A 16759-nucleotide genomic window follows, 5' to 3' on the forward strand; every position below is an offset into this window, starting at 1 on the left:
CAACACAAATAACAGCTCCAAGGGAAATACAGTTAGCCTATGATAATATGGGTCTAGCTAATGTTTACAGTTGTGGCCAACTTAACAGCAATAAACATTGCTTGGCTCAAACAAACAACAATAACTATTTACTATCAGGCATAACGTTACTGAGTAATGTACTACAACTTATCAGCCCAACCAAACAGCTATTACAGTACAGCTACTATGTTGCTGATAATGTTTGTGTCTCATTAGAAAACAACAATTAAAACAACAACAAAAACAACAGGTTGTTTGACAACACTCACCTTTAGCAGATACGTGCGGACTGTTGAGGGACTCTTCCGACCATCTGGACCGAAGGTTATTCCGTGGACTGTCCGTGACGTTTTCGAACGACGACCTTCACCGGAAGTGACAATACTATCGGCGGGCCTCACGAGCCTCGCGGCCCAACAACGGCTAGATTCGCGGCTAATTGCTGCAACGTACTCGTTAGCATGCTAAAGCCAAGCGGAGCGGAGAGGGAAGAGGGCTGAACTAAACGTTACGGTTGGTTTAAGAAACACAGTGGGAACTTGCGGAAACAAGTAACATTGTCCTTGTTAAATTTGTTTTCTCCACATTCAGGCTGGATAAAGGAGTCTCCGCGTGTTTAAAATAGCAGTAGGTGTTGCCCAAGGACCTACAGGGGTTGTCTTTTTAAAAGACTTTTACTTTGAAAGACAGGTGAAAGTAGAAACGCACCTGGTCGAGCGAGATTCGAACTCGCGCCGCAGCACAAACTAATGATGCATATGAGATGCTTTCTACCCGGTCAGCTACCAACATGCCCAAGACTGTTAGTTATCTCTAAATAGAAACTACAAGATTCTTGTCTGTTTCTTGAACATAATTGTTATTGTAAAGATGCAAAAGACAGACAGACATCAACCGGCCAATGAAATGACAGCACCTCAGTAGGGAGTTAGCCTACACAGGAATCCCAGACCCACTGTGTTTTTGTCCGAGGGGACAGAAAAATGCTCAGTGTGTGTTTCCGATTTAAAAGAAGGCCTCTGCTGTGCACCCCGGAGAGATAATCTTGAATGGGCATGCTACGTTTGTCCAGGTCAGAAGAGGTTATCGCGTAGCCTTTCTCATTCCATTCTGAAATTGAATCAAGAATATGAGAGGAGACCGCGTAAACTAGGCCACTGCCTTCAAAAGAGCTTTGGCTGCGGCTGTGCTGTGGGAGGACACTATTTTGATTACTGTCAAGTCTTAGTAATCGCAAGAACTATGCCTTACATAATCACACTTACAATGAACGTTTCCAACGTGCAGCAACAGCATAGCTGCTCCGTGGCACGGCTCATCATTTCAGCGGCAACTCCACAAGTCACATGTGTGTTGCAAATGTGGATGCATACGTAGAGGAATCAATCTTTTCCTTTCTTTATAACAAATAAAATATTGATCTGTAAGAAAACATTGACGATTTTTGTCTTTTTTTAAAAGAAAAGCCTTCCTTTGTGATTTATGCATGTTAAAATGCCCCCATAAACCACAGGGAACTGATCCCTCTGATGCATACTCAGTTTAAACTCCGCCTACTCTTACTATCACACAATTTGAGTCGAATTAATGATAGACTGTTGTGTTATCGTTTTGCAAGATTGATTAATCACCCTTGACATGAAGAATTATACGCATGCATAACGTGAGACTGGAAATCATTTTTAGATGATGCGGATTCTTAATCTGGGCTCTACATCGCTTTCAGACACGCTTAGAGGTTGGACAGACACACTGGAGCAAGTCTATGGAAGACGGTGCAACCTCAGGTTTCGAGAGGTTCAGTCTAAAGTCGGAAGTGACAATATGTCAATGTGTCGTCTCTGTGTTAGTGGTCGGATTTCAGATCGTCAGCCTCGATAATTAGGGCCCGGGGTGGCAAAAGAGCAGGGTAAACGAGCTAGTGGAAGAACTGGAGTCACGCTATTGCACATTAGCCCCAAACTATTAATAAAAACTGTCACTCTAATTAGTGGGTATGAGGAGATACGTACACACCAGCACCAGTATATTGCCTCACACACACACACACACACATGCTACGCTACACACGAACATCACATACAAACATGGCAAAATTTCGTTCAAACCATCGCTCAAAAACGATGATACACATTCAGGAGGAAGAAGATAGAGCGAAGGGCAGAGAGAGCTCAAACGGGTTCAAGGGGGGAAATGAGTGGTAATTAGATGAAGAGATGAAGAATGAGTCGCGCAAAAAAAAGGGCCGCAGAAGAAGAATCCCCAGGCATCGCCGTGGGCAGAGTTAATGACGGACGTTGATGCATGACCACGTGCCGTCCCGCGGCGCACGTGCTCCTAGATGGAGGGACTTGACGGGAGCTTTTTTTTTCTGAGACCTCCCACCTCAGCTCACCCCACCAGCATTAATTATACACAACCCCTTTCCATCCACCGGGACAAAGAGGTGTGGGCTCTTAAGACGGTAAAAGCCACCGGATGATTTATACATGTGAGCAGATCAGCGTGGCTCTCCGTGGGAAAAGATGTCTCCACGAGGTGAATGAGGAGCTCTCGGTGAGATACTTACTATTTCTATCCACCGGTGATTGGGCTAATGGACACGGGAGATGCCCAGCCTCTCTGAGCTCTAACGCGCGTATTGATCAGCGATTGCTGATGGTCTCATCGCAGTGGCACAGCAATGCAACTGAGCATTTGATTCACAGTTCTTCTCATATTCACAAGTTTGTCTCAGGTCCTTAAAATGGACAAGATATAACCGTAAGTGCTAACACGCTCAGGCTACAAAATACATGTAAAATGTATGGATTGTCATAGCCTCTCATTCATGCATGGGAAATGATAAAAATGCATACAGACATACACACATGCATGCACATACAAATAAGGTCCATGGGTCTGCATACTAAAACACACACACACACACACACACACAGACACACACACCGTTGACTGTGATTGAAAATGACAAGCAAGCGCGCAGAGATAAACACAGTAAATCCACACTCAGCAGCCCTGTATTGTAGTGCAGTCTCAACCATGTCATTAAAACCATGAAATGAAAATTTCTAATATCAATTATAATTACAAAGCCACATTCACACCAATATTTGAACCAACCCCCCCAATAACAATCATATTCACACAAGCCAGAATGCTATGTTCAGTTTTATAATAGACTGACTGCTGCCTGAGTACATTATTCACAGCAGTAAGGGGACATGCAAAAATATTTTTGCAGGCAGATCGCTTAACAAATGAAAGCCATGAAAGATAGATGAGGAAGTCAGCGCTTTATTCATATTTGATAGCCGGGTTTAAGATGCATTACCCAACAGCGCAACAAGCCACAAGCTGACAGTCACAGAAATAATGAGCTTGAAGGAGCATCTGCGACGGCAGAGGTGTGTGTGTGTGTGTGTGTGTGTGTGTGTGTGTGTGTGTGTGTGTGTGTGTGTGTGTGAGAGAGTAGATTATGCTGGACAGTGGCTTTAGAAATGCTGTTACAGTGTGACGGGCGGACAGCTGTTGTCTCTTCTGCCTTATCTTTTCATGCGCTGTAGACGAGAAAGAGGTTCAACATTACAGACAAGTGACTCATATGACGCACACACTCAAGTACACACATCTTGACCGGTGTGCGTATAAATGCTTCGAAGTACTCTCAGGTCACCACATTACCTCGTAAACAAACTACTGTACATTTCCTGAAAGCGGGAACATTACCTTTCCCGTACAAGCGCACACAGGTTTCCGTTTTGTGTGTGTGTGTGCTCCCAGGTGCCCATTGCGCCCCCCCACACCCAGCCATAGTCTGATGTGGCTGGATCGATAAGCAGGCAGGCAGACTCTCTTCATTAGGAGTCCCTGGGGCCAGGCCACCTGCCACTCATTCACCGGCTCCTCTCTGGCAGGAGCCTCATCGTTTGCCTCTGGCTGCCTCCACTCAGTAAATGTTTGTCTCCGTGTCTCCCCTCGCATCTTTTGTGTGTTTGCTTCATGACATATATCGGTAGAGGGGGGAAAAGATAAACGTCGTACTGTACCTGCCACGCTGCTGACACCCATCAACGCTGTGATTCTGGCATCCGGTGATCTGCAGGTGACCCGTGAGATAGATATGATGAAGCAGTCTGAAAAGTGCCATAACAGTATCAAGCAGAGAATATAGAAACAATGATGAAAGTAGAAGAGAAGAAAGAAATACAGTAAAAAAGTGAGACATCTCTAGGAAAGGAGAATTGATTGTAAAAGCATCCACAGGTGGTGAGCAGCTAAATGTATTATAAGGGAAATACTTTTACATTAACATTTACATTTAGGGCATTTAGCACATGCTTTTATCCAAAGCGACTTACAATAAGGACATCTGTTGGGAAGAAGGTGCAACAGTATATCTCTATCAGTCAGTAAGGATTTCACATGACAAGTTTCAAGTTCAAGTTAACCCGTAGCTGGTAGCCTATACAACAGAGATAAGTGGAAATATACAAAGTGCAAAACACTAAAGTGAGTGCCAGTAAATACAAACAAGAAATGAGTACATTTATTTATATTTTATTTATTTATTTATATATTTATTTATTTATTTATTCATAATTTATTTATTTATATTTTATTTATTTATATTTTATTTATTTATTTATTTATATTTTATTTATTTATTTATTTATATTTTATTTATTTATTTATTTATTTATTTATTTATTTATATTTATTTTATTTTTTGGAGGGGGAGGGGACTTTTCTAAAATAATAGAAAAGTATTTCTCTGTCACTGACTCAATTCCATTTGCTTTGACAATACAAGTTGCAAAAGATGATCATTTTCAAATAAATTAGAGATTCAGGCTACAGATGTTTAACAACAAAAAAGTGGGTTGAAAGTATCATATCATAGTATCTGGTTCAAAATTGGTGAAATAAATCAATGCAGGTCCAGGATGTGCAGATTGCATCCTCTACGTTTTGAGGCAACGGGTAACACCAAACCTGTAACTAAAAGGGACCACAGACTGCATGCAGTATAATGAAGAAATCAGAAATGCTTAAGGATCATCATACATTTTGAGTGGTTAATCAAAGAGCTGCGGCGGGAAGCAGTTTGGAAGTAACCTAGCCAACCATGCTGGCGCTTTCAGCTTCCCCCCCTTCAACGTGGCACGGAGGTCTAATAGCTGTGGCACTTGAGCTTGATGAAAGCGGGGCCGATGAAAGCGGAGCTCGGCGGTGAGAGGAGTCGGCCCCGCTCGCTGCCACTCCTCCACATGTCTGCAGGTTCATTACCAGCGAGCGGGGCTCAATGAGCGCCGGGGCCCCACATGCACCATTTCCATACTGCTACCCGCTGAGCATTGCTCACTTGTCACTTCGGGTCACTATTATTTAAAGCACTGTGCATATTTATACAGAGAGCACAGTGTGCAGTGGCAGTTTTGCCTTCCCGGGGTGAAAAGTGGGCTGACATATGCACATTTCTTTGTGTATCTTTTAGAAGGTGTTCTTATCCAGGGAGTGTTATGTTTAGGGTTCTTCCCCCCCCCCCCCCCCCCATTTATTACATCGGTATCGGAAGTGCAAGGGCAGCCGAGTACAATTTGAGTTTCATAACGCAGCGTTATGCCACACTATTAATCATGCCTGTAAGACATACCACATTGGATATATGAGGCTGATGCATTTACATGTTTACAGGCGGCACGGCAACCCACCCCCGGTGACTTGTGGAGCCGCGCTCCACCGAAGGGCCCCGGAGGCGGGGAGCCTGAATTGACCACCGGGGGTCCGCCCAGCAGGAGGTAAGTGAGGTGAGCAACCACAAGCAATTAGCGCATCATCCTACAGTGTGAGTCTTCTGCTTCTTGTCTCTCCACTGAGAGATTTCCGAAGCCCTGCGATGTTGAGCCGCATCGATCAGCGCGCTGGAAAGGTCACTGATTTGGCTCGCTGCCGGAAACTTCCCCGCGCTCTGGCATTCGCTGGAACTCTGCACCCACAATGCTTTGTTGCCCAACCAGGCTGTGTGTGTGTGTGTGTGTGTGTGTGTGTGTGTGTGTGTGTGTGTGTGTGTGTGTGGCAAGGGAATATCCTGCTGCTTGTTCAGGGAAACACATAACCTTTGAATCATCACTCCAGTTTATTCAGTGCACCATATGAGGGTCTTTTGGTTAAAACAACGCTATTATTATCTCTTGGAACGCCTTCTCTAATCAGAAATCGACCTACATTAAAACCTGAGCTTGAAGGTGAACTGTTAAAGGAGCCGTTTGACACTTATTTCTTTTCTCGCTGAGAGAGATTAATACTGCTCCCCTCTATGAGCGGTATCAATCTTCTCATCTAACACTCTGCAAGAACGTGAATGAGCACATTTCCTAACAGCAGCTCGACAATACTGCAACACAGTTAAGGTTTCCAAAGCGTTCCAGGACATCTCATTTCTAAACTTTAAAAAAAACAGTGTGTGGGAGTGTAGCTACATCGAGGGACATCCCCTGATAAATACGTTTTATCAACACTGGATAAGGCATCAGCTCACCGGCTTGCATGATTAATACCATGTGTGTGCTGCATCAATCCAAGTTAAATTTCCATCGCCAGTTGGCTGTCTGTCTGACCAAGCACATCATCATCACATAGCAATGAATTATGCAGAGGCAAAGGGTAGTCCCCCCCCCTCCCCAGACTTGGAGACTGTTAAAGAACTCTAAGTGCTGCCTCTCTCTTAAAAGAACATTAACCGCTTCTCAGATGCTCCAGCTTGAAACTCGACTTCTTCCTGCTACATTTTTTCCCCCTCCTCACCAGTTTCTTATCCGTAGCCTCTGCCGCACCAACAGATAAGATTATAGAGTACAGTAATTAATTCTCCAGCAGGAAAAATGATATTTACAAAAACATTTTCATTCGGAATAAGCTCAGAATGAGGTAACGTCGAGCACACCGCTGTGTAAAATGAAGTATTCGGGGAAATAGACTTCAAAGGCGTGTGCCATATATTGTGAATTTGGGAGACCGTCACAATTAACTCACTACACAGCTGACACTGCCTCCGCAAAGTGATGAGGCATTTCATTCACACATGACTACACACCCCGACAGCGAGGGATCTGTTCATTTGACCTGCATCGCTACCCCTCTTAAGTGAAAAAGTCCCTCAAGAGAAGGCAGAATTCACTTTAATCATACCCTGTGAAAAAGCAATGTCAACGGCTTTGGCACTCCAAATCAGCAGCGCGTCAAGGTGTAGGACTTATTTCATCTCCTGGGAGAGCGACGAGGAAACAGTATCGTTCCACAAGATCTCACTGAGCCGTTTTCAGATCAGCTGGAATGAAGTCTACTGCTGTTTCTGAAAGAGACATGTGATGTATTTGGAGAAGGTTAAAGTAGAGGGCACCACATCTACAGCCTTTAACTTTAGCTAGCTTAACGTAGCATAAAGGCTGCATGCACAGCTAGTCTCTATCCAAAGGTATGGCGAGAAAGCAATGAGCATATTTCCCAAAATGCCAAGCTCTTCCTGTGGGAGGCAGGTCAAGATTCGGACCAGCAGCCGTTGCATAGCTGATGATCTCGTTAAGTTTTGTGGTCAGACCAGAATGAAAGAAGAGATCTGCAAAATTCAAACGGTTCACTGTTTTATTCTGCATCATTTCAGATTCTTTTCCCCCATTTCATTAGTCACGACATGCTGAATAAAACAGCTCTAGGCCACTGCGTAGACCCGAATGTAAAATATGTGTTGGGAAAGATGAATAATATCTCAAAACCTGAGGTACTGAATTGAACTAAAGGCTGATGGAATGTTTTTTTTTTAAAAAAACAGCGCACGAAGAAAAAATAAATCAAACCACGCTTCATTTTGTCCGAAGGAAATACATACAGTAGATTTCCCTGGGGAAAGTGCATTTAGCAAGCAATCAAGTAATCTGATGAAGTGAAATGAATGGGAGCGGGGTGGAATGGTTAATCGCCTGTGGAAGCATTTTATCTCGTAGGAACACATTAAAGAGGTATTCTGTCAACGTAGGGCTATGTTGGGGGAGGCTGTGAAAAATCACAGTCCGCCGGAGTGTGAATCAATGTTACTCCGGTGTTCTCTTCAGCAGAGTACATCATTTCTGCCAAATAGGATTTGCTCATAGACAACTTTCAGCATCGCATCCGGCATAAAATATGAAGGAGTTGCAGTAGAGCAACATCAATCAGAAATCCGAGGAGGGAAATGTGCACAAAAGGAAGAAAGAGAACACACTACAGGGTCTGGGTTGCTATTTGTATCTCAACCCATGTCATCATCACCGTCAGAAATAACACATATTCAAGTATTTCCAGGCTCTGCCATGTCCATTCGCTGTGGGAGAGGGAAGTGACAGACGCAGTCTCACCATGGAAATGCTTCTCATGATTACATCAGCCGCGTCATCATAACTATCACACAAGATCTGCTTTCTGCCACTCTAATGTATTACGGTAAAATAGGAAGAAAAAAAAACAGCACACTTGAAATTAACTCGTCAGTTGATCAGTTTTTTGATGCTCCTGAAATAATTTTCCTTTCATTATTTATCCAAGTTTAAAAAAAAAAAAAAAATCTATACATTCACATTAGTTACTGACAATAAACATGCTGCAATCTGCACATAGAGGGTCACAAGACCAAGAATTGAACTGTGTTTTGATGGTTAGAAAAGAAAAATCAAGGACAGCAAGAAAGCAAGCATGATGGCTGATTAAAAAACACCTGTTATATTCCTCAGAACGCCCACCCATTGATGTCATATCAACGTTATTTACAGCTGCACTCATGACAGCGCCAGTAAAGGTGAGATATTAGCCATAATTCTTGTTTAAATGACGTTTAATGGTTAGGATCGAGAACGAGGTCATCCCATGTTTTTGAGTATGTGTTTGAGAATCAAGTCGAACAATCCACTTTTCCCTCGTGATCTGTGATGTTCTCAGCTGAATCCTTTTCCAGAGGAGACAAGACGATGTTCCTTGACAGTTCCTGGTGAGGTCCGTTCTCTCTGCTGAAAAAAACCCAGCGGGGGTAAACTCAAGCCAAACAAGCAGGCTGCCTTTGATGCAGCATCGGCTGTTTCACAGACTTGGATTAGAACAGCTTGATCTTACACTGAAGTAGGCTTTCATCCAAAAAATACTTCAGGTGGCGGCACGCCGATGAAACTGGCCTCCTAAGTCCTAAGTGCACCATTTGTATCAGATATGTATTCAATGTTTATGGTGGGTTTTGGGGGGTTTCACATCAATTCAAATTCATGTGTCTTTTCACAGTTGCACTGCACTCAGACTCGACTGACAAACTGTAGAATAGTTGGTTGTGGCTATTTTAAATAATTGACTGACTTCATGGAAGCCTTGCCTCACGCCGTGATCCACCTAATCAGATGCCGCCGCAGTGCATACGAAATGCAAACGCTATCTCTGGTATCTAGGCCTCACATGTTTACTGCACCGTCTGGAGTCCCTCCTGAAAGTGAAAAGTGTGTCATCTAATGTATGCAGCCAACAGTCACTTGCTGCTGAGCTGCTCTGGGTATTGGGATTACATAAACAGACATGCAGTGTGGAAATGGCGTCCTGTCAGCGTGTGTGTGTGTGTGTGTCGCTCTTCCAATGGTTCCTTTCGCTCCCTGACAACTGAAGCCTGAGCATCTCCAAAGACTGGCACCATGGGGAGCCTTGTTTTGCATTATCATTAAAGACACATATGCTGTTTGTGTGTGTGTGGTGGTGGTGGTGGTGGTGGTGGTGGGGGGGGGGGATATTCAGGATATTCTGTGGCACTCTTTCCTACTGTACATCACACAGGGAAGCACCTGAAAGATTAGGATGAGAGGGCGACATCACAGCCTTCCACGGTGATTCACACTTCCCCGGGAAGCAGTGGCAGTCGGGCGTCTAGGCAGCGTTTGTCAGAATGTATGTGAACATTTTCTGGCGAGTTCTTCCATCAGCACTACCTCGTCTCATGCCGAGCACAAATGTTCCACGCAGTGTGGTACACTTTTAACAGCTGACTTTTTGTTTTTTACCATCCTGAAATAGCTTGTACGGTTTCATCTTTTACCCACCGTGGCGTTGTCACATCTAGACGTGGCCCACACACACACACACACACACACACACACTGGTGAGTCCAACAGCAGAGCTTCATCACCACTGAGTGATTGGGAGCGACTGCAGGCCACAGCATCAACACCAGGGGGAACAGAGCGACTTGGCGTGGGCACGACATTTCACCATCTCACTCAGCAGCTGGTGATCAAACCAATCAGATATGGTTGGACCCCCCCATCCCTCCACCCTCCACACACACACACACACACATTTCTTTTTCTTCTCTCATTACCCTCCGAGCATCTTGATTCACGTCTCCATCAGTTTAATGTAGATGATGGCCTGTTTTTCTCAGGAAGCTGATGAGTCATACTTTAATGGATATGCACTGGGTGTGGAGCATAAGTATTTTCAGGATTTGTTTTCCATAAATAGAGCCTGCCGATTGTGCTGCACATTTTAAAGAAGCAAAACTCAATATTAAAAAACAAAAGACATCATAATAAGCAGAAACACAAATCTAACTTTACATTCGTTTTTCCCCCCAAGTGACAACACAACACGGGTACTGTGGACCTCAGACATGGTCCATTTATTGGATCCAACAAATACAAAATATATTATTAATCACATCCTTTACTTTCCTAATAACATAAGGCCACTGGAATTACTGACAGCATTAATAAACCAGACATGGCGTTCATTTCCAGCATTATTTGGGCATGTCAACCACTTAAAGGTGCCGTATTATATTGAATTTCATCAATTCCACACAGCTGTCAGAGGTCAACAACACTGTATTCGATATTCATTGCCGCAAACCCATCCGTGGTCCTGAATTTCAGCTGTCTAAAAGCTACTCAAATGAGCTCTCCTGAGAACAGGCTGTTTCTGTGCCTGCACCTTTAAATGCTAATGAGCTCCGTCTGTCAACCACTTGGAGAGAGACGGAGACGATGCCGCTTACGCTAGCCGCAGCATGCGCCAATGTTTACGGTGGATGTATCGCTATGGCTCACATATGTGGCTCAGGTGAAGTTGCTGGGTCCCGTATGGTTGGGACATATCCTTTAACGAGGGTCAGTACAAAGCCAGCTTTGTACTGACCCTCGTTACTGAAGCAGTCCGATGTGAAGTGGTTAGCACACGCATACAAGCTAACACGAACCGTGGCCAGCACATTGTCATTAAAAATGAAACAATTTGCGTGTCTAACTCTGAGCAACGACATTGTGAAACACTGCTATCTTACTGCTGTCTCACTGCGGGACAAACCAAACTTCACCTCGGTGATGAACGCCCCCTCTCGGATATCTCCTATCATCACTTCAGTTCAGCCTACGCAAATGACTCCTTTTGTTACGTAACAACAGGAGCTGAATCTGAACAGCCTGTAGGAGCGCCGTTGTACCAGTGGGGGGGCTGCAGAGACCATGCAGGAGTCGCTTGTTTTCCCTCATTCTGTGAGTTGACAGGCTCAGGGAGGACCAGTTTATCGGTGTAGAGACCAGAGAAATTGACGTTTTTCATAATATTGGACCTTTAAATGTCTCCATTGGGAATTGTCTACCATTACGGCACATTACGTCTGGATGACAGGTGTCAGGTTCGAGAGCTCCAACGGATCCCAACGGATCCCAACTGTTTACAACATGGGTTTGGTTGATAAAAAAAAAACCTCTATGACCTGCCAGTGAGATATGATCCTCAACTGGGGAATATCATCACTTTTATTGCAGCTGTGTGTACTATATCAAATTAGCATACAACATAACAGCAGCATAAAACACGTTTTACTATGTAGGACATGTCTGGCATAACAGTTGGCCACCGGGGGCAATAAATAACCCTTTTTAATAACAGGATAGACTATTTATACCACACTCACCAGCTAAAGACACAAACTGAGAAGCTGTCACATCTCAAGTGTCCAATACATAAAGCATGAGCGCTGGATTTCACCTGTTCCTGGTGAATCTGATCTCTCGTGGTTTATTGGATTGCCCTGAAACACCTCGAAAACAACCTGTTCCAAAACTTTTTTGGGGGCTCAGTGATGACTGAGATCAAGCTTTATCGCCCAAAACATTCATTCAATCTCGACACGGCTGCCTGCTCCCTCCTCCCCGGAGCACACAATAATCTTCCTACTGGTCGTTTGGTCCACTCCACTTATCTGCAAGCTTTGTCTGCAAAAAAAAAAACCCATGTACAACTTGTAGTGCCAGCAAAAGCCCTTTATGGATTACTGGGAACTTTAACCCCACAAACGATGTCCATCCTCCGATATGCTCTGAAATTCTTTTTCTGCCTCCATCCGGCACAGTGCAATTAGAAAGAAATGTTCACAACGGTAAGCGCAGCACATCTGGCGCTGTCCCTTTAGGCTTGTACTAGCTCACATGCAGATGTTGCTGCACATTACTGTACATTCGTTACTGTACATTCATAACATTTGGCAAATGAAGGGATTCCGATCCTACTGAAGTCCCTGCAGTGGTGCTGTCTGTTTCCATCTCCCATTCATCTTCTTGAGTATACGTTCTGAATCAATAGCAAAAGAAAATCTATTACGAACCGATTGTCCCCCTAACAAAAACCCCTATGAGACCAACAGCCTGTGAAGGTTAATGGTAGGGAAGAGGTCACAAATTGCTTCATCGAGTCTCTCCCATTATCTCCTTCGGATGCCAAAAACTCTACTCTTGATGACTTCCATTCATAAATCCAAAACCTCAAGCGCAGCAGTAACAAGCGATTTGGCTGGAGCGAGTCCAAAAGATAAGTTCCCCCGCTGCACACCTGTGACACCATGGGGGGGGGGGGGGGGGGGGGGGGGAGAAGGTGGTGATAAAGAACCGGAACAATCAATCAGGAAGCCATCTGGCATCCCCAAGCACTCTGGAGACGCCAACAACTGGCCGCTCCTCCACTGCGTTTCCCCTCAGTCCCTCTTCTGCGTAGCCTGAGGTACAGTCACACAAGTGACCACAACAACAGGGGGATCTATAGTTCTGGCTCTGGCAGAGGGTGCAGTGTGCACAAATCAGTGCAACCCACCACAGTAATACATACGCAGTACGTGTGTACTGTATTGTCAGCAGGGGAGCACGCATGTTTTGCTTTCTATCTCATCATATGACAAAATATACTTAAGTACAAAAGCATCTTCCTGAAAGACTCAAAATAGAATTTTTTTTTTTTTTTTTTTTACATTTAGGCACTCCAAGTGTACAAATATGATGGGAAATATTCTCATTCTCCTGATTTGCACTCGCCAGTATTAAGTGAATACATTCTCGACTAAAGTTGAGATGTCTGCAGCCAGGCGATGAAACCGAACAGTAATTTAGCCTCATCTGAAGACATAACTTTAAATAGAAACAACACCCGACACTAATCCTGAAAAATATGGCTATGATTGAGTCTATTTAAATGCATATTCATATAGAGAGCAAGAAACAAAAGAGGCATGTAAAAAAAATACAAAACATGTCACATCTCCCAGTTAAATTTGCTTTGCAAGATGACGCCAACGGAATAAGACTGGACTTTCTCCTGATATCAGTAGTTGGGTGATTACGTTGAAGAGGTACTAGTTAATGCCATCTGTATGGAAGAGTAGAAAGCACACATGAAAACGTGTTTCACAAAATACCTGATGATTTGTCCCACTTTCTCTCAACAAATAGAGAACACGGTGAAAGAGAGGAATTTACAGAGAGGAACGTTGGCGCCCTCTACAGGAGAAGATGCAAACGCTTTTTTAACTGCCTCGTGATGTCGACCACTGTGATGTCAGCCACTCCATCGCCCGCGTGTTTCTGCGTTTGTCCACATGTGCAAAGAGCAAGCGAGTTAAATTGATCTGAAACATGGGTAAATGTAAAACAAGAACAAATGTACAGCATACATGTTTGTGCAGGTTCTCATGATTGCTCCTTGATTACAAAAAAATCCCCCAAAAATACCAAAGAGCTTCTGTTTTCCAGCAAAAGCATCCAAGAAAAAAATATTCCCATATATATATTCACAAGTTCATTTCCTATTGGTCCATTAAATCCAGCTGAAGGTTGAATTTTGGAAGGGAGCGTGGAAGGGAGCTCCTCTGGGCTCCTTTCGGGGCAAGGCAGACGTATGAAAAAAACATTCGGCGTCTCGATCCACCACATATCCTTCCCCTGGATATGAAAAATAGATTCTAGGTTGACACGGTTACATTCTCTCCTCAAAGAACCACTTTTGGTGGAGGCTGTCAGAGCAGGGTTGGAGCGAGGGGGCCGGTGTCCCGTTGTTGGTCTGGTCCAGCGCCTGGACACACTTCTGGCTAAACGCGTGGTACAAGGTGCCGTCCTGAAAACAGCCACGTGGAGAACATGCATTATTAAGAAATACTGGCGGGATTTGAATACTTCATATGTTTGACATCATGATTTATGTCCCAGTCTTTTAGGAACACCGGAGCTCACTATGGGAACACAGATAGATTCCGTTCTGTCTTTCTTGGAGCCATTTACATTTAGATAGGGTGGTTCAGCTACTGACACTAGGGTGGTGCGACTACACTGAGCACGTGCGAAACAACATGCAGCACAGCCAGCCTGCTAGCGCTCTGCGATTTATCAGCCACGCTTTCACTCAACAACTGTGGAATAGCTCAGCTCTGTGCCTGACATGACTGTGTAACTTTGACTGTGGCAGGAATTAGATTTTGGCCCTGGAGGGGACGACGTGATTCAATTCCCTCAGCTTCAAACAGTTAAAAAATAAATTCATTTAAAAAAATCACATTATTATAGTATGAATGTGAAAGGAAATAGTTCTACTGGACTGCTGTTTTCTAATTGCTAAGGCTATTATATAAATAGGCCAAAAGCCTATTTAATAAGATTTTGTTTGTTCTCTGTTCTTTTGCCACTTGTATGTGGCAAAAGAACAGAGAATAAACACACCTCTTAAAGGTGATTGGATGGGTGAAGAGCTGCAAAAAATATATAAATAACGTGAAACAATACAATTCAAAAGGAAACCAAATCAAAAACCTCATCCCGCCCAGCACTTTCACTTCCTGTCTCACTGCCAGTCTCTTTGGTAAGAGTCGGAGTTAACCCCTCACCTCTCTGAGGAGAAACTTCTGGTCCGCAGGTAGAGGTTGGCCTCGTTTTCTACACGTCTGGAGAGTCAGGTAGGTGCTGATGTTGTCGCCCACCACGCAGCCGGCAGGTTCCCTTGTGTTGTAGCGGATCTCCCCGTCCTTGGAGTATTCAAAGAACTGCGGGAGGACGAAAACAACTTTAAAGCAGTTTCATGCAAATTGTGTACATTCTATTCTGATGTTTTTTTATCTCCCCCCAACGAAAGATTTCAATCTCACTGGAAATAGAAATGTTTTCCCTGATGACGTAACAGAGATAAAGAAAGACTATGTTTTATGCAAATCTGTGCATGTGTATGTATGTAAGCATGTATACGTGTGGCTTAGAAAAAAGAAGAAGACATGTGTATCACTTGCATGTGTATGAATCAAAATGTGGAGCAACATGCAGAGCAGCCCGACAAGGCCGACAGCACAAGCCCTGCTGAGCCCACTTCCTAAAGAGAAGACATCAGTGTGTGTGCACAGAGGGCTGCTGCAATAACAATGGCACATTTCAGAGTGCTTCCTGCACTCCTGCCGACCACAGAGGGGAAACGGTGTCGAGGAGAGCAGTCCTCTTTGCATCAGCATGGCCGCTGTTCAACCTGGAACTAGTCCACTATTCCCACATTTGTTATATCACAACTACAAACCCGTCATAATGATTATTGCTGTCTTTGGTAAATAGAAAATATACATTATGTTGTGTTTTTGCCTACAAACTGTGATGCAGTTAAGTGGGAAAACATCAGCAACTAGATGTGAAACATGAGACACAAGTAAGTAGTTCCTCAAGTAAAACTGAGACTAATAAAACATTTTGCAACGCTAAAATTAAGACGCTTTAATGCCCATTACAACAGAATTTTAACCAGACATCAATAAGTAATTTAGAGCTAATGGCCCTGAAAGCCTGAAGTCCATTACCTGGTTCTGACCCATGCCGTGACACGGGTACAGGATGACCCTTTGGCCCTCCACAATGTGTTCCTCTGGAGGGTTGTAGTCAAAACAGTAGTTGGTCTTCCCCCGGTTCTTCAGCTAGAATACGCAAAAAGCACATTGATATGATGTAGATTAAAGCTCATATACAGTAACATATACATATATACAGGAGGAAAATCCACGCCAAAGTGAATCTCATTGTAAGGATATATATCTCCCAGCTGAACTGCTCAGCATGATTAAATCAAACTGGAGAGGATTGGTAAATTCATACTCCGATGCGTTCTCACCATTCCAAACATGCCCGGCTGATCCTCCGGGACGTGAATGTCGGGGTAAATGTTATCCAGATACCACCTGAAGCTCTTACAGCCCAGTTTCTCTCTGAGCTTCCTCCGCTCCGTCACGTCTCCAAAGGCCTCCTGGAAACAAAAGGCGGAAAAGGACAGGTTCAACGTATTACTTTAGCTCCAGCTGTCGGCCATAATAACTGGAGATTTTAAATAATAATAATAGGCAAAACAGAATCGCTGTAATATGAATATTACATGATGATAAGTATTAATC

At 43.8% G+C, this 16759-nt stretch overlaps 1 protein-coding gene across 1 annotated transcript in view; it reads right to left on the reverse strand.

The window, feature by feature from the left end:
• Window positions 1-10674: 10674 nt before the first annotated feature.
• LOC311027421 (polypeptide N-acetylgalactosaminyltransferase 12-like) overlaps window positions 10675-16759 on the reverse strand; it is a 7660-nt gene continuing 1575 nt past the window's right edge. Inside the window, exons 3-6 of the mRNA XM_084031448.1 lie at window positions 16483-16614; window positions 16175-16288; window positions 15227-15382; window positions 10675-14463 (exon numbers count right to left, since the gene is read on the reverse strand). Coding sequence (XP_083887574.1) covers window positions 14326-14463; window positions 15227-15382; window positions 16175-16288; window positions 16483-16614 — 540 coding nt within the window. The 3' untranslated portion in view covers window positions 10675-14325. The remainder of the gene's footprint in view (window positions 14464-15226; window positions 15383-16174; window positions 16289-16482; window positions 16615-16759) is intronic.

This window comes from Eutrigla gurnardus (genome assembly GCF_963514095.1).
Source record: "Eutrigla gurnardus genome assembly, chromosome: 17".
NCBI classification, from domain to species: domain Eukaryota; kingdom Metazoa; phylum Chordata; class Actinopteri; order Perciformes; family Triglidae; genus Eutrigla; species Eutrigla gurnardus.